Raw genomic sequence first — 23,272 nt, 5'->3', positions numbered from 1 at the left:
TCTTCTGAAAGGGCACCAAATCCATTCACAAGGGTTCTTCTCTCCTGACCCTAGTCACCTTCCCAAAACCTCCCCTCTTTATACTACCACAATGACAATTGTATTTTGATACATGAATTTTGGGGGAGACATATTCAGACCATAGGACCATATAACAAAATAATGTTGTAGATGAACATTTGACTCAGAAAGATATTAAAAGGGAAAATTGGGCTATTCAATGGTGGTTACTTCGTGAGCCCAGGCAGGTGTTTATCAGGTGTTAGCCAGTGCATCTGACCTGGTTTGGGATTCACATTCATTTCCCCAAAACTCTAGCTGTTTTCAAAAGTGCAAATGTCATATGGTGCCAATATCCACGTTTTCACTTCCTGGGGGAGGAGCCGCTGAGAATTTTTCCTGTGCTAATGTTCTTTTGGTACTGAGTACACTGCAATATAAACAGAATGACTTCTGTTCTAAATAACAAGATCAAAGGGCTACTCTTACTAGAGAGTCTTCCATGCCGTAACCAAGGTCCCAAGATCCCACGTAGTCTAGTAATACTACTAGAGTAATTACATACATGTATAACCTACCAAGTCAAGAAATGCTACAGTTCTCAGCATTCGAACGCCTGCAACAATTTTTAAAAGCATGAGCTATGATTCTAATGATGTTTATTATGGGGTATTCAAAACAGATGTACTCATAATTTATAATAATGTGGAATTTTAAGAATGACATTTATAAAATTACCATGTTAATGCTACCTTTTTCTACTAAATAGAATCACCTAAGAAATATTAATTGAGTGTGAATTCAGTTTCATGTTTGAGTAGAGGTGAATTAGAAAAAGATATTCTACCCTCTTATGGCTCTTGAATCTCTCAACACCTAAGAGATAATTGCTGCTTACCTAAGTCTCTGCCATTCCAATAATGAAAAGTTTTCTTCCTCCAATCTTCACAAAAACTGATCATCCCCCATTTCAAGCAAGGAAGTACTATGCTACCTGCTTTCACTGACTACTACTAGCGTGGAATTGCTTCACATGAAAAGATCCTTGAAATTAGGACCTTTGGACTTCTACCAGCACAAGAGAGCACAGCCAGATGCTTCTATCTCACACAACTTTTCTAAGTAATTTCATATTTACCTCCTTTCATTAAGAATTTTATATGGAGAATATCTAAGTCTCATCGACTCTGGTATCTTTGAACCTTTCTGTTTTGGAATATTTACTTTCAAGTTGGGGTGTTCAACTTTGGAGTTAAAAAGGGTAGTGATGTGGTTTGTAAAGACCCTGTGTACAGAGTCAGAGTGGTGAGCACAGGAGGAAGACAGCAGAGAAGACCGAGGCTCATAACCGGGTGTCTTCCAGCTCACGGATGCCAATTACATCCAGCTGGGAAATGCTGCAAGCTGCTCTCAGCGCAGAGCTTGGCCGGACTACAAGAGCTTTCCTTGACATCTGGCAAAGGTAAAAACTGACCTCACCACTCCATGTCTGGGGCAGGTAGACACAAACCCAAGGAGATTAATATCAAGCTCACAGGATCAGATGGAGTGACTGTTGGCTACGTTCTTTGTGTCTGGTCTATGAGAATTCTAACCAGAGTAACAGCTTTAAAAGAAAAAACAAAAAAATTTCTTTCCTCTTTTCTCCCTTAGCAAAGCAGGTTTGTTGCTTCTGGTTTGAGGCAGAAGTTACTTATGTCCAAGTGACTGCTTTCTAGTTCCATTTGTGATTACCAGAATAAAGTTACGAACGCTTCACTATTACTTCCAGTCCTCAGCCAGATGTGAATCTGCTAAGTGAAAGACAAAATTACGATGCTTTGTTTTTTTTTCTCATTACCTTTTTTATCCTGCAATGGTGTAAGAAAGACATTGATAAGTTCTTTAAATGTAAACATTAGTGGGTGTGGCACCACTATTATAATTTCACTGCCATGTAGAATGAAGTCCTGAGATGCAGACTGCAGCTCTCAGAATCATAATCCCTAAATAGTATTCACTAGGAAGAACACTCAAAGACTCCTTGCTCTAGAAACTTCACATACAAACTCGACATGGAGAATCCTCCTTTTTCACCCCTGAAGAAATATATTCTTATGGCTCAGACTTATAGGTTATAATACTCCAAAAGGCACTTTGAACAGTGTCCAGTCTTCTCTTTCACATTAATTTTATTTGCTGATTTAAAAGAGATTATTTGCCAAGTTAGATTTTTTCCCCCCAGGTGTTCTGTTGAGTAAGCACAATCATCTACAGGTAAGTTTCCTACTCAAAGGTACACACAATACAGCTCAGAACAAAATGATTCTTTAAAATTAAGAGTTGGTATAGCCTAAAGAGAACAAAGTCAACTTACTGCTGAAAACACACAAAAAGAACAAATGGGTTGAAACCTTCACAAGAATGGAAAATGTTTAATAAACTTAGAATGGTAGGCTTATTAAACTATAGTGTTATTTACAGACATAATTCATCAACCACAAACACAATAATGTGTTTGCATGGCAGGCTACAACAGAAGCTTTATTCAGTTCATTCAGAAAACATTGGCAAAATAAATTTCAGTTGCAAATTCACAGATACAAGCTTTGAAGTATAAAGTTGTATATAACAAAAAAACAGGTAATATTTATACCAATAACTTACAGATACAAACTAATGATAAACTACAGTTTCACAAAAGATTGTAAACATTTTGCACACTTGTCAGTCCTTTCTTTTAGGCAAAGTGCTCTTTTGATGACAAATAAATTAACAGATACACACTAGAGTGAACTATGTCGACAACAAAAAAAAAAGATTGATTTGTTTTCTTCTTGTAAACATAAGTTTTATAAAAAATGAAGAATTAATAAAAGTGTCTTGCAGGCCAACTATAGATACATACCTGGGCAGCAAAGTGATGTCGGAAATGCTTTAGGTGTTAAATAAAAAATTAACATTAATATCTTTCATGGTATTTTATACATAATAAATGACAAGTTTATATCCTTCATCATTTCTATCCCTGAAAAAAGGAATTAGGTATGACTTATTGGCAGTTGTGTCATTGAATGGGGTAACAAGGGCTGGAGTCCAAGAGTTGTTGGTGAATGAGCTATAAAATAGAAAGAAATTTGTGGATCAGTTTTGTAGGGTGAATAAAACAGACTTAAAACAAACATAACCAATCTAAGGCAATGTGCGTTCATCATTATCACTGAGGGTGCCAAGTGACCATCATGTCACTGACCTCAGCAAGAGGAATAATTATTTAAGATAGAGAGTATAGTATTAAACAAAAATCCAGTAATGATTTTATGCCCTCATCTTTGTTTGGGGTCACAAGACTTTGCCACTTGAATTTTCCTCCATCCATGCCCCATTCTCCACAGTTTACCCTGCAGCTAGAAAGATGGGAGCTCTGGGGAAGTGTTGCCAGCATTCCCATGAAGGTGTCTGTGTAAGATGCCTCACCTTTAAGAATGTTTACCCCCTCCCTAAACATACGTCAACACACACTTGACTCAGGCAACCCTACAGTATCTCATGTGAACACACACTATTTTAATGTCAGTGCAAGTAAATAGCAACAATGGTACACACTCTGATTTTTATTTCACTGAATCCTAAAATGAAGTGTCTGCTTTCACCATGGGCTATGTTGCTTCAAACCAAATCTCCCTCTGATAGCAACTAGAAAAGCTGGAAAGAATTTTTAAAAACATGTTTGAGGGCACTGAAAGACACTGAAGTCATGAGAACTTGCAAAGTCAAGTCCCACAGACCTGGGAGGGAAGATGAGAACGCTTTGCATCCCACAAGGAAACGAAATTCTGACAGGCTGATGGGAGCACAGCCTTCAGAAGTTAAACTTTGGCTAGATGGTAGAGAGCAAAAATCAAAGCTGTGGGCCCAGGGAAGAGGAGAAGCTCTAGTTAAATACAACGACAACAACAACAACAACAACAAAAAAAAAAACAGGCTTTCGTTCGTGATCCCAAAGGGCTGAATCCAACGAAGAGTAGAACAGAAATTCAACAGCTTTCCTGAGGACTGGTGGTTAATTGGATTAAGTTGATCTTTCCCTTGCCTAACTTCCTCTGCTAGATGGGTAAAATGAATTCTCTCCGGTGGAAGATGACATAATCCAGAACCTAAAATTATTTTTAGTTTTTCATACCCAACATCTAAAATTCAATAACAAATAACAAGGCAAATAAGGATGACATGACTTGACTGAAAACAAAGAAGAAAATATAAAGTGGGACAGACTCAAAAAGATGCAGATACTGACTTCATCAGACCAGGACTTACCCATTATAACAACAATTTAAATAAGAAAGTGACAATATAGTATATGATTTCAGCATATAAATGGAAATTTGAAAACTGAAAAATAACTGAACGTAAGAACTTAATGGGTGAGTTTTACAGAATATTAGATGTGAAATGAGTAGATGGAACTAGAAGATGGTTCAGAGACAAACATAGAAGGTCAAAAAGCTGAAAAATTTGAAATTTAAATTTTTTTTCATAGGGGCACAAATAACAGTCAAAGAGACAAAAGCTGAGAATTTTCCCTAATGAAAGATAATACATTCCATACTCAAGAAGCACAGTAGGAACATAGTAATAAAATTTGTAAAAGCCAAATATGAACAAGAGCTGAGGGGAAAAAAGGACATTTACTTCCAAAGGATCAAGAAGATCAACCACTGACTTCAACAAAAGGAACTAAAAATAGAACCATCACTTGATGCAGCAGTCCCACCACAGGGTATCAACCCAAAGGAAAATAAATTATTATATCAAAAAACACCAGCGCCTCAGAGATTCATCACAGCACTATTCAACCATGACAAAGATTAGGAATCAGCTTAACCTAGGCGTCCATCAGCAGTTGAATGGGTAATGAAAATGTGTTATATGTATGTACAATGGAATACTACTCAGCTATAAAAAATGAAATTTTGTGTTTTGCAGTAACTTGCATGGAACTCGAGGCCATTATCTTAAGTGTGAAGCAATTCAGAAATAAAAAGTCTACTATTGCATATTCTCACCTGTACGTGCAAGCTAAATAACATACACGTGAACACTGAGGGGAGAATAACAGACATCAGGAACTCAGAAGGGCAGGAGGAGAAAGCCGGAGGGACAAGAAATTACTTAGCGGGTACAACGTACATTATTTGGGTGATAGTTACGCTAAAAGCCCAGCTCTCACCACTACACGATGTATCCATCTAACAAACTGCACTTATGGCCCTTCAAAATTATACAGATAAAATAAAAAATCAGTGGCGCCAGGTCATTAGCTATCCATATGCAAAACAACAGAAGTAATGGACGTCAGAAGACAATGCGATCATATCCTCAAAGGGTGGGGAAAAAATTACCTGCCAACCTAGGGTTCTACATATAGAGGAAATACCATTTACAACTGCATCAAAAGAAATACTTAGCAATAAATGTAATAAAAGATGTGCAAGATTACTAAACAGAAAATTCTAAAATGAGATACTTTAAAGATGACCTAGATAAACAGAAAGAGATACATTCATGGAATGGAAGACAACATTATTAAGATGGCATTTTTCTAAAATTGCTCTCTATATTAACTATAATAGGCTTTTATCAAAATCTTAATTGTTTTGCCTTTTTTATGGAAATTGACAATTTGGTAAAACTTATGGAAATACTACAGGTCACAAATAGGTGATACAAACTAAAACAACCAAAAAACAGAAATATTGGTACTACTGCATATTAAGAATTATAGACCTAGCATGACTAACGTGGTAGGTATAAACACAAAAATAAACAAAATAATAAAACAGAATGGAGAGCATAGCAACTAACACACACAACATATAGAAACTGTAGCTCTACAGAGGAGCTAGGAAATTTTTATTGTCATCAATATAACAAAAAGCTTCATTTCCTATTTCACACCACACTCAAATGTCAAAGGTAAAATGAACTTTCCAGAAGATAACATAGGAGTAATATGTTGACTATCTTGAGTAGAAATAATTTCTTAAACAGGTCACCAACAAAATCTCTGCTCACGAAAGAAAAACTCAGGAAATAAATTACATTAAAAATTCAGGACCTGTATTCAACGAAGCATTCCATTAAGAAATTAAAAAAAGCCAAGCCACTGGGAAGACATTTTCAACACATGTGATTATCAAAAAGCTTAATAAGCAGCTTATGTTCAGAAATAAAATCAACTTAAAAAAAAAAAAAAAAAAAGACAAGCCAGTAGACCAACAGCCAAAAATGATACACAAATGCCCAATGGAAAACACGCTCAACTTCAGTCATGAGGGAAAAGCCAGTTACGATGCACTAGCACTATACAATCATTAAACTCACTAAAATTAAAAAACTGCTTCACCCCAAGTGTCGGTGAGCATGTGAAGCCCCTTAAACTATCTGTCGTGCTGATGGTCCAAGAGTAAACTGGTCTGATCACTATGGAAAACTGTCTGGCAGAACTGATTAAAAGTTGAACATGTGCAAAGCCTTCACCTCTAAGTACATACCAAATAAAAGTGTGAATCAGTGTGCACCAAAAGGCATGTATAATAAGGCCCATGGCAGCATATTCATGAAAGCCCAAACTGGGGAAAACACAGGTTCACCAGACATGAAATGGATAAATTGGTGGTATATTTCTACAGTGGAATTCTGCGTAACAATGAAAACAAACCAACCGCTGATTCTTCCAACAATACAGATGAATCTCGTCATGTAAGACTCTCTCACTGAAAGAAGCGAGACAAAAATACTTCCTGCATGGTCCAAAGAAAGGGAAAAACTAAAGCGTGGTTTTGGAAGCCAGGGCTAGTTACTCTGGATGAGAAGGAAAGTGAGTGAAGAGAGACGAGAGGCTGCAAGGTGTCAACTGCGTCCCACTGCTCCATCTGGACCGTGCACACAGGGAAACGTTTACTTTATTAATGCATCATGCTGTGTCGTTATTATGCATACACTTTCCCACAGGTATGATTTGCTTCGATGAAAAAGTTTCTTTGACAAAAATTTAGTAAACCCCAATCTAAAGATCTGAGTGTGGACAATTTGATCATAGGAAGATAAATTATTTAAATATTTACCAGGTGAAAACAAAAAATTCCTAAATAAATATGAAGCACTAAGAGTCATCATTATAATAATTGTATTTTAGCTGCAAATTTGGAATTAAACCTGTCTCTTAAAATGCAATCACAGGAAGAAGACTGTGTGGATGGTTTGGCTCTCTGCCATACTCCCCCACCCCCCACCACGATGTTTTCTAGCTACTACGGGGGTAATATTTCAAAATGTGATTGGATCGATAGTCTAATGTTAAAAGTTGCCAGTTGCTGATTGGTGAGGTGACAGCTGCTGGACGCTGGGATACCTACCATCCATGTAACTGTGTAGCGCGGTCAGCATCGTCCCGTCGGGGGGCACGTAGGCAGAATAAGCCATTTCTTCTAACATGGGAGGAGACAGCCTGGAGGGTGGGACTGCTGTGACGGGGGCAGAGGAGGAGTGATTAGGACTGACGTGTTTCTTGTGACGTGCTCTACAATTCTGAAACCACACCTGCGTGGGGAGAAAAGCAAGGGGACTGGTCAGCTCTGAGCTTGTTACCAACACAGTTTAAAAATGGACGCCACCCCTATCACTCTACCACACCAGCACAGTATCAATGTAAACATGCCTTTAAAAAGTTCTGCAGACAGCAAACATTTTAGTTCAGATAACAGTGGTCACTATTCTTGCTCAGCTAATAGTTCTCTGGTGACTTGTTTAAACACTGATTCTATACTAAATCTGGATCTTCAAAAAAAAGAACAAAGAGAAGGAAGAGTCAAGACTTACACAGAATTCTCCTTCGTTTTACCACCGGTATTCAGAATACAAACGAAGAAAAACAGAAAAATCCCTTTTAATGAGAAATCTTGAAATAAACCCAAAATCTACTAAGCAGGTTCACAGACACCTGCTGGACTGACTTCAAATTCTTGTTCCCAACTCAAATCCCTACTGGGAATTCAGAGCTTTCTATAGCCCTCTTGATGCGGTTATTCCAGTGACATTTTCACCTGCTGAATTTCTATGAATGTAGGCTAGTCCCTAAGACGCATGTTAGGGTCCGGTCTGTAATAAGGAAAACACTGTAATATCCACTGGTGAAAGTGTTCACCAAGTGTAAAGCACTGACCCCATGACCACCATGCTGCCCTCTCTCTCCCACAGAGATAAAGGCACTGGACTCAGGCACTCGTGAGGCCAGACTGCCCAGGATGCTTCCAGGGACTCAGCTGCCTGTGCCAGAGTTCTCTGCCATGGGACAAAACTTAACCATAGACGTTCCTCTATTAAAATAACACAGCACTTATTTGTCATCACTCCAAACAGTTCTACCATGAGAAGAAAGAAAAGTGAAGGGATAAATACTTTAGGGAATTAAGTTAAGAACATGTTGGAACTGGGACAGAAGGCCAGGGAAAGGCCAGGGAAGGTCAGGGGTAACTCTCTGTTCCAGGCTGGTGGGCGGTAATAATAGCACAAAGGCTTCAAGGCTGAATAACCTGAAACAGAAAGAAGCTGCGAAGAATTTATAAGAAAAAGTTGGCTTGATTGTAAGGACAACACTCAGTTACTAGGACTCAAAAATAGAGGGATGGCAAAGTAAACTCAGGGATGAATACTAAGGAATGAAAGTCAATAATTTAATGGGGTACGCAGCGCTGAGCAGGTGGCTGAAAGACGGCACCTAAAGAATTTTCTGGAATGGACTTAGGTAAGTATCAAGGAGAAGGAGTGAGAGGTGCCTCCAGTCCCCATTCTCAGGGAATTAGACTCTGAGATACCTATTCAGAGACCACACTCGCCATCCAGGCGTAGCTCTGCCCACAGGCTCTGTAATGCGTGCTACTACTATCAGCAGCCTCACCCAACCAAGAAGACACATTCAGACATTTCTCAACTTGTACCAGGAACTGCTGCCACCTGCCTTTCCCTCTTATGATGAACGGAACACACACACCCACACCCCAGAGAGCTCTAGGTAACCTCATAATGTTGTAGATATTGCACTATGATTCCCAGAGTTTCTTTAAAGTATCGTTTTATCTCCAATAACATATATACTGAATGGAATCTACTTAGCTGTAAAACAATGAAAAGCCCAAATACTATCTATCTTTCCATTTTTTTACAAATGTCTTACTAAGCAAATTTATAGCCAGGGAAGGTGGCTATATCATTTCATTGTTTTCCCTCAATATTGGCATGACCTAATTTCCATACTAGAATTGAGGCCTAGTCATCAGAACTCATTTCTTTCACCTTTCTAAAGTGTTGTGCAAAGAGGTAATGATCACTAAGATCACAATAATTAATTTTTCAAACATATAGTGAACGGCTATTTGAATTATACAAGCTACATATATACATATATACAAACACTTCAAGTCTGCAGAAGAATAAACACCTACGGATCAGCCACCCAACTTAAGGAAGAAAATATATGCCCAATGCAGAAATTTACCTTTTCTGCCTACTGAGTTTGATCTATGCCTTTTATGGTTATTTGCTTTCATTCCTTAAACTTGTTTGAACTTTGAGCATTAACTAGAATCATTTCCCATTTTCCTGATCTTGCTCTAACATCTGATGCTCTTGGTCACCTCCTTCCTCAACTCACTCCACCTTTTCAGCCTGCCTGCTACTTCTCCACCAATTACATCCTTGCCTCAGGATGTTTCTACGTCCATTTGAACAGTCTCTCACTCTACTCTCTCCCTAAAGTCCATTCCTCGCTTTTTACACTCTATGATTTCTTTTTTTTTTTTTGTAGAGACAGAGTCTCACTTTATGGCCCTCGGTAGAGTGCCCTGGCCTCACACAGCTCACAGCAACCTCCAACTCCTGGGCTTAAGCGATTCTCTTGCCTCAGCCTCCCGAGTAGCTGGGACTACAGGCACCCGCCACAATGCCCAGCTATTTTTTGGTTGCATTTTGGCCGGGGCCAGGTTTGAACCCATCACCCTCGGTATATGGGGCTGGCGCCTTACCGACTGAGCCACAGGCACCGCCCCCACTCTATGATTTCTTTTTAAAGATTCTATCCTAGCCAGGTGGGGGGCCTTGTGCCTCCTCACCGTCACTTTGGGAGGCTGAGATGGGAGGATCGCTTGAGGCCAAGTGTTCAAGACCAGCTTGAGCAACATAGTAACACCTCATCTAAATGAGAAAACAAAGGATCTTATTCCATTTTATGGTATTAGGTCTCTTTGCTCTAGTCATGTTCATCCTTTCAAATACCTGTTCACCTGCCCACTGTCACTATCACTGTCTGCTAAGCAACTACCAGTCCAGCTCTTTTTTGACCTTCATATTTCTGTCAATGGCACCATTCCCATGGACACTTTGACTCCAAAATTTAAACTCAATAATTCTCTGACTCCTCTTGGTTTCCCCATTATAGCCTCCAATCCCTTTTCTTATCTTTCTCACCTGTCACCTGCCATTAGTCCCCAGTCAATAAAATGTCTCTCAAATGAATTCTAGGGTCACTACCCCAGTCAAGTCTCTTAAAAAAAAAAAAAAATCACTTTGCTGGGCATCCCAACCATGCTGTCTACCTCTAACCTCTCTCAACTCTAATTCTTTCAATGTATCAGCACAAACTTTTTTTTTTTTTTAGAGACAGAGTTTCAGAGTCTCACACTACCACCCTTGGTAGAGTGCCGTGGTGTCACAGTTCACAGCAGCCTCCAGCTCTTGGGCTTAGGCGATTCTCTTGCCTCAGGCTCCTGAGTAGCTGGGATTATAGGCGCCCGCTGCAACGCCCTGCTATTTTTTGTTGCAGTTGGGCCAGGGCCGGGTTTGAAGCTGCCACCCTCGGTATATGGGGCCAGCACCCTACCCACTGAGCCACAGGCGCTACTCAACTCTTTTTTCCTAAAACCACAAATAGTGCCTTCCTTAGGAGAGATCTCTGCATTTATAGTCCACTTCAACAATTTCATTTCCTGTAATTCCCAAACACAAATGCTATAGTGCAATAAATTTGCTTTAATTCATCACTTCTTAGCTTTGCTCACACCTCTCCCTCATCCTGGATATTTGGCAAAGGCCACCAGCACCTCCCTATATACACAGTCACAGAAAATGCTGAAAAAGCTCCTGGCCCCAGAGCCAGATTTAGCCTGGAAGTCATCTTTTTAGCCTGAAGATCTTTGGGTTGCTGTGAGCATTGAATGAAGTAAGGTGTGCACAGCAGCAGCTGGCAAATGACAGCCCAGCCCAAGCAGACTATTAATATCAGGTTTTAAAACACTGATTTAGAGTATGAGGAGACTTAACCTGGGAAACTCATGCTTTGACATTTCTGCACACAGAAAAAAATGAACACTCATAAGACCCAGAATTAGAAATTCTAGTATCTCTTACTATGCCTTTAAAATAATCACCTATATTAATTTGCATTCCCACCAGCAGTGCAAAAGTGTTCCCTTTTCTCCACATCCACGCCAACATCTTCGGTCTTGGGATTTTGTGATGTAGGCTAGTCTCACTGGAATTAGATGATATCTCAAAGTAGTTTTGATTTGCATTTCTCTGATGTTAAAGATGATGAGCATTTTTTCATATGTCTGAAGGCCACGCGCCTGTCTTCTTCAGAGAAGTTTCTTTTCAAATCCCTTGCCCAGTCTGCGATGGGATCCTTTGTTTTTTTCTTGCTAATGCATTTGAGTTCTCTGTGGATTCTGGTTATTAAACCTTTGTCGGAGATATAACCTGCAAATATCTTCTCCCATTCTGAGGGATGTCTGCTTGCTTTACTTACTGTGTTCTTGGCTGTGCAGAAGCTTTTTAGTTTGATCAAGTCCCAGCAGTGTATTTTTGAAGCTGCTTCAATTGCCCAGGGGGGTCCTCCTCATAAAATACTCGCCCAGACCGATTTCTTCAAGGGTTTTCCCTGCACTCTCCTCTAGTATCTTTATAGTTTCATGTCTTAAGTTAAATATTTGATCCAGTGAGAGTCTATCTTAGTTAATGGTGAAAGGTGTGGGTCCAGTTTCAGTCTTCTACAGGTTGCCAGCCAGTTCACCCAGCACCATTTGTTAAATAGGGAATCTTTCCCCCACTGAATGTTTTTAATTGGCTTGTCAAAGATTAAATAATGGTAAGTAGCTGGATTCATCTCTTGGTTCTCTATTCTGTTCCAGACATCTACTTCTCTGTTTTTGTGCCAATACCATGCTGTTTTGATCACTATCGATTTGTAGTATAGTCTGAGGTCTGGTAGCATAATTCCTCCTGCTTTGTTTTTATGTCTGAGTAATGTCTTGGCTATTTGAGGTTTTTTCTGATTCCATATAAAACGAAGTATTGTTTTTTCAAGATCTTTAAAGTATGACAGTGGATGGAGAACACTTACAGATCTAAAAATAGATCTGCCATTCAATCCTGTAATCCCTCTACTGGGCATATACCCAGAAGACCAAAAATCACATCATAACAAAGATATTTGTACCAGAATGTTTATTGCAGCCCAATTCATAATTGCTAAGTCATGGAAGAAGCCCAAGTGCCCATCAATCACGAATGGATTAATAAATTGTGGTATATGTACACCAAGGAATATTATGCAGCCTTAAAGAAAGATGGAGACTTTACCTCTTTCATGTTTACATGGATGGAGCTGGAACATATTCTTCTTAGTAAAGTATCTCAAGAATGGAAGAAAAAGTACCCAATGTACTCAGCCCTACTATGAAACTAATTTAGGGTTCTCACATGAAAGCTATAACCCAGTTACAACCTAAGAATAGGGGGAAGGGGGAGAGGGAGGGGAGAGGTGGGTAGAGGGAAGGGGATTGGTGGGATTACACCAGCGGTGCATCTTACAAGGGTATATGTGAAACTTGGCAAACGGTCTGTGAAACTAGTGAATGATGCCCCATGATTATATCAATGTACACAGCTATGATTTAATAAAAAAAAAATAATCACCTGTATCACACGTCTGCTCAAGCCTGTCCTTTCTGCCAGTTTCTGGAGGGTCTGTGCATCTGGATTGTTGTCCTGAGCAAATTGTGCTTGCATAACCTGTTTTTAAAAAATATATATATAAATATATATATAATAGTAAACAGCTAAAAATAAGCAGCTTAGTTGTCTTTTTGCATTTTGATTGAAAGAGATAAGACATGATGTGAACACGATACAGTTGTATTTTCTTACTTGAAATCCAGTATGGGAAAACATGTCTGAGTGAAAAATAATGAATAATTTGTAAATTTACACACATTGCTATGCTAAGAGCTTTAAAAAATCCATTTCAACATAAAACCATCTCTCTCAACTAATGCTGTTAAAACTAAGCTCACCTTTTTTTCATTCTTAAAACTGAAATGCACAAATAGTATGAGTCTCATTTACAATTTTTTTTCTGTTTTGTTAAAAATTGCCAGCACTAGAAAATGTAATGCAAAGTAATACCAAAAATGCCAGGAAGGCTATTTTAACCAGTGTGATGAAAAATGTGTCATACTGTTTATAAAACCAGTGTATGGTGCCCCATGATCGCATTAATGTACACAACTGATTTAATAATAAAATAATAATAATAATACCACGTGTATTCCCAACCTTTGCTGAGGTAAACAGGCTCAAAGCCCCTAGTACAATTTTCATTAATCTGCAAATCTCACACAGCTCAACAGATGGATTCCACTTGACTGTACAGACTCCACCATGGTTTGGAGCACTTGCTCTATACAAAATATCTGGTGTCTCATCAAGAGAAACCCACCAACTCACTGGATAAGAATTCACAGGGTCTAAACTTTTATATGCAATATAAAAAAAGCTCACAGGATTTACATCACAGCTCTGATGTAAATATTTGGATTAGAACCACTAAGCCAAGTGCGATGATATAGCAATATATGAATCAACTGTCCCTGGTCTTAATTTCTTGGGAGAAAGATGCAGACATGCCAATAACTACCTAAAGGTTACCCTAAACTCACCCTGACAGTTGCCATACATAGGGAAAATGGGAAATGATAGCTCAATGTACTTTACCAAACATTCCTGACAACATTTTACAAAGACGTGGCCAACAGATAGAAAATATTTTGTAAAATTTGGTCAGGACTATTTTGTAAATAAAGGTACACTTAGATATAATTTCTGATTTTCTCTATGTATGGAGACTTCAGAGGCGAGTTTTGGGACACCCTATATAATGAAATGTAAAGGAAGGAAGTGAGGGTGCAGAATAAAAGCACAAGCCAAAAGCCTTGAATTCTCTCGAAAAAGAGAATCATCATGGGAATCGAGTCAGAAACGTGAACTTTATTACTGAGAGTCAACAGGGGAAATATTATAATATTTAAGGAATGCTATCGTAAAGGTTGAGGGAGAAAAGTTTGACATCCACTGTGATGGTGCTTCAAGTGTGGGATGTGTGACACCAACCTTCCTAAAGACCCCAAGGTCTGCGGCCTCAACACCTTTCCCAGCAGGCAAAACTGAGGGCTTTCTCCATGACAGTCCTCTCCCAGCTTGGTCTCCTCTCACCGCGCTATTCACGGGGGAGCTACATAATTTGTTTACAAATCTACTCGCCATAGCAGAATGAGAGTTCCTTGAGGTCAACAGAAATATGTCTTATCCTTCTTATCCCTAGAAGTTAAACCGTGTGGGACATAATTAAGCATTTGTAAGAGAACAAACAAGCTGCTATGGTGAGAGTTTTTTTAAAAATCCATTTCAATGAAGATCTGAAGACAGTGGGGAGAAAATGGCCAACATGTTTCAAGGGAACCTCTGAGGCTTACAAATTATATTTTCTCTTAAATTCTTTCTGATTAGGGACTCTTCTAGAATCAAGTATTCTCAGTTTCCTATCCAGCTACACTGTAATCTCTATACTCACTAAATAGAATATGGATTTTTTTTCTTTAAAAAGGCAGAACTGGCCTAAAAGTTTATCGCTCAATTCACTTCATTCTTCCTTTCTTACCCCAGATGTGATATGTTAACATCTTCCTGTATAAATAGAGCTGTGTTTACATGTAGCTGGACACATAACATCCCAAGAGAAAAAAGAATAAGCAAACTAATGATATCTTTGTTTTTAATGTTTGAAATAGAAAAAGCTGAACAGGTATTTGGGAATTTGTCAGGGCATTATCGATAATTTGTAAAACAGAAATAGCATGCTTTCATAAATGCATTTATAGTTCACAAGTTGAATAATGGAAGAAAGTTACATTTAATAAAGCAACTTCTAATTGAGGAAAAAAGCAAAACTTAAATCAATACTGATCATTTAGAATAGGGATATTGTAAAGGAAAAGTAAAATGTGTTTACTGATCTTCCTATTAATAGCACCTTGTTTAGTCTCTCTCTCTCTCTCTCTCTCACACACACACACACAACAAGACCCTTTTAATTTCTACTTAGCTTCACTTTTCTCCAGTCACTAGCACTGAAACCCACCCCACTCCTTTTCCATGTTCTTCTAATACGACCGAGGAGTGAAATGCTGCAGACACTCATTTTAAGGACAGGAAGTCTACCAGAAATGTCAGGAGTTTGCATAGCAGTAGCTGACCAACTCAGTCTGAAAATAGACTGAAGTAGGAGTTAACTTTGGCATGTTTAATATTAATCATCGTTGAGCAAGAGCTCCCAACTATAATAAGCAAACCATGATATTGACAGGCATTTCATAAATATATTTCAAATTTGTCACATTTATAGAAATGATATCTGCTAACACATCCTCCGAGTCTTAAATTATTTTTTCTTTCAATTTGTTCCTAAAGAATTTTGGGAAGTTATTTATTTGTCCTATTTGAATTCTCCTCTGTTCGAAGCAGGTACTGAAGAGTCAGTCTTGACTTACTCACTGCTCACCCAGAATATTTTCCAGAATATATTCTTATTTTCCTGAATTCAAGGTCCACTTGAATATATCTGGCATTCTAAAAGATGGGACAGTTTGAGAAAAAGAGTGCATTGTCTCACTTAATAGTGGGTCTGGCTAAAATAAAAGAATTCATTAAAAAATATATCTATACTCTCCCCAATTCTTAAAGAACCGCTAAGGATAATCATCATAGCTTATTTGTTTCAGCCATCTGTGGCATAAGATAAATGTTAACAAATATTGAATAAATGAGAATATGCCTTGAAAGCACATTACTTAATCCTTTTATTTTTTGTTAAACTTAAGATTCTGATATACACTGTTAAAAACTTAATGGTTCAGATCACCTTTCCACACCATAATGCACAGCTTCAATATTTCATGCATGCTTTCAATTTAAAATCATAATGCTATTTACAAGATACAGAATTTCGCTCTTTCCTTTTAACTACTGCTGCTTCCATTAAGTGGAGTTTTGTTAAGGCATAATTCCACTCATGGTCTCCTAGAAGTCCAAGCAAACCGAAAACCAGAGGTTTGGGAAGAAGGGTCCAAGTCTCTTCTCTGCCATTCCCTGGGTGGTCTGCCTTGAGGGGAGTCCCTGTACCTGTTGGATGTGGCTAATTTACATCTAGAAATTATTCTATACAGTAAAGGAGATAATATAAAATGCCTGACATAGATAGGACTTAGCACACAGAGAGCCTTCCCCCCACCCCAAATATCATTCCTTTTTAATCTATCTATAATCATCTTTTCATAGGCAGCATAACAACTTTTGGTTCCTAATTTTCAATTAGAATTTTAATAATTTTTACAGCAAATGTCATTTATCAACCTTGTAATTATTACCACCAGCCTATTTTAAAAATAGAATATGCAGGGTGGACATAAATTTTGTGCACAATTTCAAGTTATGACTATTTTAAACTGCACACAAAATTCACGTCCACCCTGTATTTCTATTAGAGATTCTATTCTTACCCAGACACCTGTTAGTGGCTGAGCAATTTTCCAGGTCTCCCACAAGTACTCACACCTTCTAACTTGGGGCATTGTGTGATGTTTATTATAACCCAGTGAAGCACCCAGAAAACAAGGTTCAAACAGAAATACATATTTCTCTCAATTGCCTTATACTTCATTTATTACTTATTGACCATATTCTTTATACCTAAATGAAGAAATCCAAAACAATCATCTATTTGGAAAAACATTTAGAATGAATCTAGATGTTAATGCTAGAGTATTTTCCAATACTAACTTCCCTTGGAAGATTTGTGTCACATCACGTTTTATTTCCTAGTCATTCTCAAAATAAAAATTCTCTCTTGAACCATTTTATTGTATCCATTTTAAATACTGGCAGATTTCAGGATGCATGTTATTTTTCAAAAGTTTCCTTCATTCGTTTGTTAACACTGCTAACACTATAACCTTTAAAGTCTGAGCTAAAATAGATACTATGTGTACAGCACCCACCATCACAAGGTAGATGTTCCATAAATGTTACTTTACCTTAATATATAACAAATACCTCCCCAACACGAATCTTTTAGAAAATGTGATTTCACAATTTGCAAAAATGTAACAATCATTACATGCATAGACTTAAATATAAAGCAAGGAATAATTATTTTCTTGTCAATGTGCATAAATTAAATTTATGGCAATTATATTTAAGGTGACTAAGCTGAAAAGAATCCCTTCCTTTTCAGGGATATAATCTTTAGCATCAAATTATGGAATGACTCCTACTACTCCCTTTATAAACAAGAAAGGGTCTGCTGAGTTATAGTCAACCAGTAGTTTCTTGTTTACATTAGGCATTTTTAATTATTTTCTACTCAAAAACCATATATCCCTGTCCATTAAAAACCTGTGGCGGTTTGATTAAAAAAAACTAACACATTAGTGTTTCACAGACTCAGGTGTCTTTCTTTTCAGTGTGTTGAAATATTTTGCCTTCCACTGTAACCACATATAATAATACAAAGGCCTAGGTTAAAATATTATCATGAAATTAGCACAGAACAATATTTAGTTTCCACTTTGATGCTGATACCAACAGATCCCAGGGAAACCAAGTTTGAATGACTGTCTTACATCATATCACAGTATTGGAAATACTGACAAACACTTTAGGGCAGTAAGTATGTTTTCATAAATTCACCAAGTTAGTTTTCATAAAAACAGACGTAACTTTTTAGAAAACATAAAAATCTTTCCAGGCAGCATAGATATTGCTTTTTGCTTTAGGGTTTTGTTTACACATCTGTTTGTTTTGGTGGGAAAACTTCAAATTCATGAATTCAGCGTCATGTCTACCTGCAGCTGATCTGCTGTGAAGCTGGTCCGAGCCCTTTTTGCTGGTTTTGGATGATTGACATCTTGCTCTGTGAGGAGGGCACCTTCCACGCTAATCCCATTACCTGCATTTAGAAAACATATTATCCACATTGGTAACTCACACGAGTCTACCCATCTCACAGTAATAGGCTGCTTGCATCTCTTGCCTTGTTGTGAAATGATATACGACTTCCGGATTGCAAAATCCCTTAAATTTTAAAACATACTACAAATATACTCCACCATGTTCTCCTCATAGGCTTGTATATTTAGTGAAAAGTATAAAAAGTTAGCAGTGTACATCCAAGGCCCATCCTTAAGAAGGCAAGTACAGGAAAACAATTATACACCAGAGCTCTCCCTGTGAACAGATGGAGACTATCGCTCACAGTGAAGGGCACGATGGGTTTTACCACGATTACATGTTACATAGAATAATGCATTAAGACGAGCTCGGAGAAAGTCATTTTTATGCCTGTATTCATTTCCTGAAAGACTCAAAAGTATTAAAGTATGTATTTACCATTTTCTACTTCTCTTTTTAAATTATCCAGCATGCAGTCGTAATGCACTCTGCAGAGGACTTTCTCTTCCACCAAAGCAAACTCTTCTCCTGTGGAAAGTTGCCTTTTGCAGGAAAAGCAAGCAAAGCAGGCCAAGTGGTAGACATTGCCCTTGGCTCTCCGGACCCAGTCAGTAGAATGGATATGCCTCCCACATCGAGAGCAGCGAGTACCATACCGTCTACGGTAAACAGAAGGGTAGGAGGGGAAATGTTGACGCTTGGTGAGATAATCATCAGTCTAAGATCAAACTGACACATTATGTTACTCCATTGAAATAACTTGAGTACTTAAATATCTTCACAATGAAACATGAATCTATTATTTGCCTAAAAGTCAATATAATAAGCAACCACGACTTGAGATAGGTTTGAGCTGCGACCCTGTTTATAAAAACGTCTCATTCTTCCCCAGAAAGACTAGTGAGTTTTTGTTTTAAAATGAGTGAAAGATTTCAATCTCCCTTTTGTTGTATTGAATTATCAGTGGCTTTATACATTTACCTAGAGACTCAGGACAAACACGTGGTCTCTGGATTGAGAGCACACAAGTACAAAAGGAAACCAACACAAGAGAGAAGTCATGCCTTCTTCAAAGGGAGCTGATTAGAAAATATTTAAATATTTTTTAGAGTGGTAAAACATTTTAATAGGTAAGATTGAAATTATCAAAGAAAGAGTAGAATGGACATTCTTCACCCTAGTCAAGGAAGGAAGGAAAACTCAGAAATGTTTCCTTTGATGAAGAAGCTATTGCGTTAGTATCCACAGGAGGGAATAAAAGAGTACCAAAAACTTTCAGACACATATCTTGACTTTAAATGCAGGCCAGCCTTAAAAAATACCAAAGCAAGATCTAAGTGTTTCTTTTTTATTCCAGCCTGAGTGATGAGACACTGTTTGTTATGTCTCCTGCGGAGCAATCGCAGTCCTCACTTGGCATGCCCAAGTCACGCTGGATAAGTGTACATGTCTGTATCCGTTCACTGATACAGACATCTTTAAAGGTACTGCCAGTCGGTTCTAACTCTGAAAAACTGAAGCCTAAAAATAAATTTCGGAATTATAATAGATAATAAATTCAGAATTTCAGAACTATAATAGAGGATGGTATTTTTCAAAAATTCTAAAGAACTTTCAATAAATCTTTAAAACCAAACCTTTAAGTTACCATACAAGACTAAGATTAGCCTAGTCTATGTAAAGGGGGAGCAAACTTTTACTATTGTTGAAGAAATAGATTGTAAATATCATGAGAAACAGACATTTTGGGCAGTTATAAAATTCTGTGATTTTATAAAATAAAGGACTCGGGGTTTCATGAACTACTTTAAATTACCTACCAGTTTTTTTCAAGTCAATCACTAAATTGTCTGAAATCGTATTTAGAAAAGAAGCATAAACAACAGAATATCACAAACTTCATTGTATAAAATCAATCTCCCCATTTTTAAAATGGACTTTTTGTTTCAAGTAAAAATGGTATAATTTTTTTAAGTCATGTTTAAGAATTATTTCAATTTATAGGTAGTTATTTAAGAATTATATTCTAGAAGCAATCGTACATTTAAACAATGATAAAGAGATCTCACAGAGACAATTTTGTATTTCATATCTAATGCAAATATAATTTCACAAACTAAAGATTGAACATACAACAGACATGGTTTGGGGAACAGAATAATTAGATTTGGTGTATTTCTGATACCAGGATGATCGATCCTTCTCCATATAATATTGTTTAGCATATTATACGAATGCCAACCCCCTAGCATTTTATTTTATTGGTGTATGACTACAAATAATTCTATGGTACATTGGTAAATGCATGACAAAATCTTGATTTTTTTTCCCCCCTATAATGATTTTATTTCATCTAACCACTCCCCTAAACAGGGACTTTGTTATAATTAGTCACTGTGTATTTGATACTTTACACCTAGGCACAGCAAAGAAGGTTCCCTGTTTTCATGCCTACCATTTTCATTCCCAAAGAGAAAACACTATTTAAAATTAATTTTTGTATACCGAATTCATAAAGGAGTTAAACATGCATTTTTTGTTTTAATACTAATTATATCTCAATAAATATGGACGCATACTCATTTTGAAATCTGTTATGTAAGAAAAACTGAGCTTCAATAAACAAAATCAAGCAAGAGAAAGCCTATCCCCAAATTCTTTATGCGTAGTATCTTGATATGTCTACTAAGCAAAAGCTTCATGCATACCTGAAATAATCAAGTTTGCAGAAAATGTCCTTGTCTTTAATATAACAGCTGGTGTGCCTTCCTAAGGAGGTTCTGCAAACACTGCAGGATAGACACCGGACATGCCAGCACAGGTCATTCACCTGTGAAGGGACAGGGGCAGGATGAGACGCCATCCTAACACCACGCTTAACAACAGCACTCATTGGTTTTGCATATCAGGCAATTTAAGATGCTGCCCTCTTAATAACTTAATACATGTTCTGAATATTTTCATCAAAAAGGTGTCATTCATATAAATAGCATCTGGATATAGTGTCTTTTAGATCTCACTCAGAAGAAACACACTGGTATATACCACCTTTTGTGCTTATATTTTTTTTAATTCCTTTGAATGTTTCACAATGTTTTTTCTTTCTTTCCTAAATTGAATCTTTATGAATACAGGGACAATTTTAGTCACTTAGAAGTTGTATGTGCAAGTTTGGTTTTGTTTTGAGCCAAATTCTTTCCACTATAAAACCTGGTAGTTTAAGAAATCAAGACAACTTCTCACCCTACCTTTTGGCTAAATAATTCTAAACTGTATACTCAGTGAAGAAAGCAAAAAAAAAAAAAAAAAAAAAAAAGTGGAAAGCATCATTGTAAGATACTTACCCTCATGAGGAAGCTAGGCAATCCATTTCCCTTACAAAACAAATTGCTAAGGTAGATTTAAACGTTGATATGACAAAAGCCCAGGCTCCCTCCTAACGTTAAACAGCTGTACAGAAACAATAGAAGCAGAAGTAGAGCATACTGGTAAACCTACTTTCTCATTTGGCTACAGGAGAAAAAAAATAAATCTGATTATAATTAGTTCTAAAAAAGTACCCAAGCATTATTGTCTATTTATACTCCAAGTAGTAAAGCCTAAGATGGTGTTTAGTAAGGCACAGCACGTCATACTTTCTGAATAAGAGCGTTAAATACTGCCAATTCAGGGAACAAATAAATCATAATTACTCTCACTTTCACTGCTGCCATCGTCCTATAACCTCTAAGTACCATAACTTTAGCTTTAGAATTTGAAGATATGTGTTAGACGAACTGGCCTGCCTGCAATGCAGGCTACTAAAGTTTTCCCTTGTTAAACTGACACAGGAACTAGGTTTATGCTTAAACCCCATGTAAAAGATTAGCAGTACATGAAAACACCAGTTACATCCTACAAATGGATCTGATGACTAAAACAGGAAAATAAATGACCGTGAGATAAGACTTTTGCTACAGCATTTCACAGCAAAGACTATCTCCCCAACAATTCCTCATATCAGAACTGCTATTCAACATGTTTTCCTATGAGAGGAGATATGTTAGTACCTTAAAGCTGAGAAGAAGTTTTTCTGGCCTCTAATTACAGTTATGCGCCTCTTTCTGAAACTCTAATCAGAGTCTCTTCTTTTTTGAATTTAAAAGTTTTTGGCTTTTCTTTAAAATAACTTACAAGCTCACTATAGAAAATACTGGAAACAGCAAAGAAATAATAGAAGGAAATCTGAGAAAACTGTAATAAAAATATCAACTACGTCCCAGAAATAAAGATGTGTTTTTATTTTTTCCCTAAAAGGGGCCCAACTAGATAAAGTTCAGAAGTAGAGGCTTCCTTTAGAATTCCATTGCTGCTGCATCTCAATCTTACCCAGGTTTTTGTTTTGTTTTGTTTTTAAAAGCAAAGCTTTAGGGCAGGCCCCACACTCTATTTTAAAGCCAAACTTAATGCCTGGTTTGCCACCTTTCCTCCAAGTTTACTTTGCCCCCCCCCCCAAACCTCCCCCAAGCTGCTCTCTCTTCCATTTATTTGCCAAGAAGTAAAGTAAGATGAAGAAAAGATTCTGGAGACTACAAACCTGGTATTGGCTGGTATGACCCAATCTGCATATTCCTAAACATATAAATCAGACCAAGCCCGCACAACTACCAGAAGAACAGGGCTCTGAAGTGTTAGATGAGGCAACAGATGTTTCTAACTCCTCTCATACTTTCATTCTGTCTCCATTGACCTGCCCCACAAGGTGTTTTTCTACTTTAGTTAAATCTTCCAATACTATTTCTGTACTAGGTACTGGGTCTAACTATATTCTATCATTGATTCAAATTGAATTTAAAATTATCTGAAAGAATAAGTACTAAAATGAAAAAAAATTGAGAACTCAGGCTTTTTATATAAT

The 23,272-nt window shown here is 37.4% G+C and overlaps 1 protein-coding gene across 3 annotated transcripts in view; it reads right to left on the bottom strand.

Moving 5' to 3' along the window:
* Nucleotides 1-2,386: 2,386 nt before the first annotated feature.
* LHX8 (LIM homeobox 8) overlaps nt 2,387-23,272 on the bottom strand; it is a 28,322-nt gene continuing 7,436 nt past the window's right edge. For all 3 annotated transcript variants that reach the window (XM_053591424.1, XM_053591425.1, XM_053591426.1), the window contains 6 exons: nt 21,084-21,205; nt 18,814-19,034; nt 18,270-18,373; nt 13,009-13,104; nt 7,398-7,581; nt 2,387-3,097 (listed from right to left, as the gene is read on the bottom strand). In XM_053591424.1, the coding sequence (XP_053447399.1) occupies nt 3,021-3,097; nt 7,398-7,581; nt 13,009-13,104; nt 18,270-18,373; nt 18,814-19,034; nt 21,084-21,205 (804 nt within the window). In that variant the 3' untranslated portion in view covers nt 2,387-3,020. The remainder of the gene's footprint in view (nt 3,098-7,397; nt 7,582-13,008; nt 13,105-18,269; nt 18,374-18,813; nt 19,035-21,083; nt 21,206-23,272) is intronic.

Source organism: Nycticebus coucang, chromosome 5, assembly GCF_027406575.1.
Source record: "Nycticebus coucang isolate mNycCou1 chromosome 5, mNycCou1.pri, whole genome shotgun sequence".
NCBI lineage: Eukaryota > Metazoa > Chordata > Mammalia > Primates > Lorisidae > Nycticebus > Nycticebus coucang.
The sequence above is the reverse complement of the archived record's forward strand: the minus strand, read 5'-3'. Positions and strand labels throughout refer to the sequence as shown.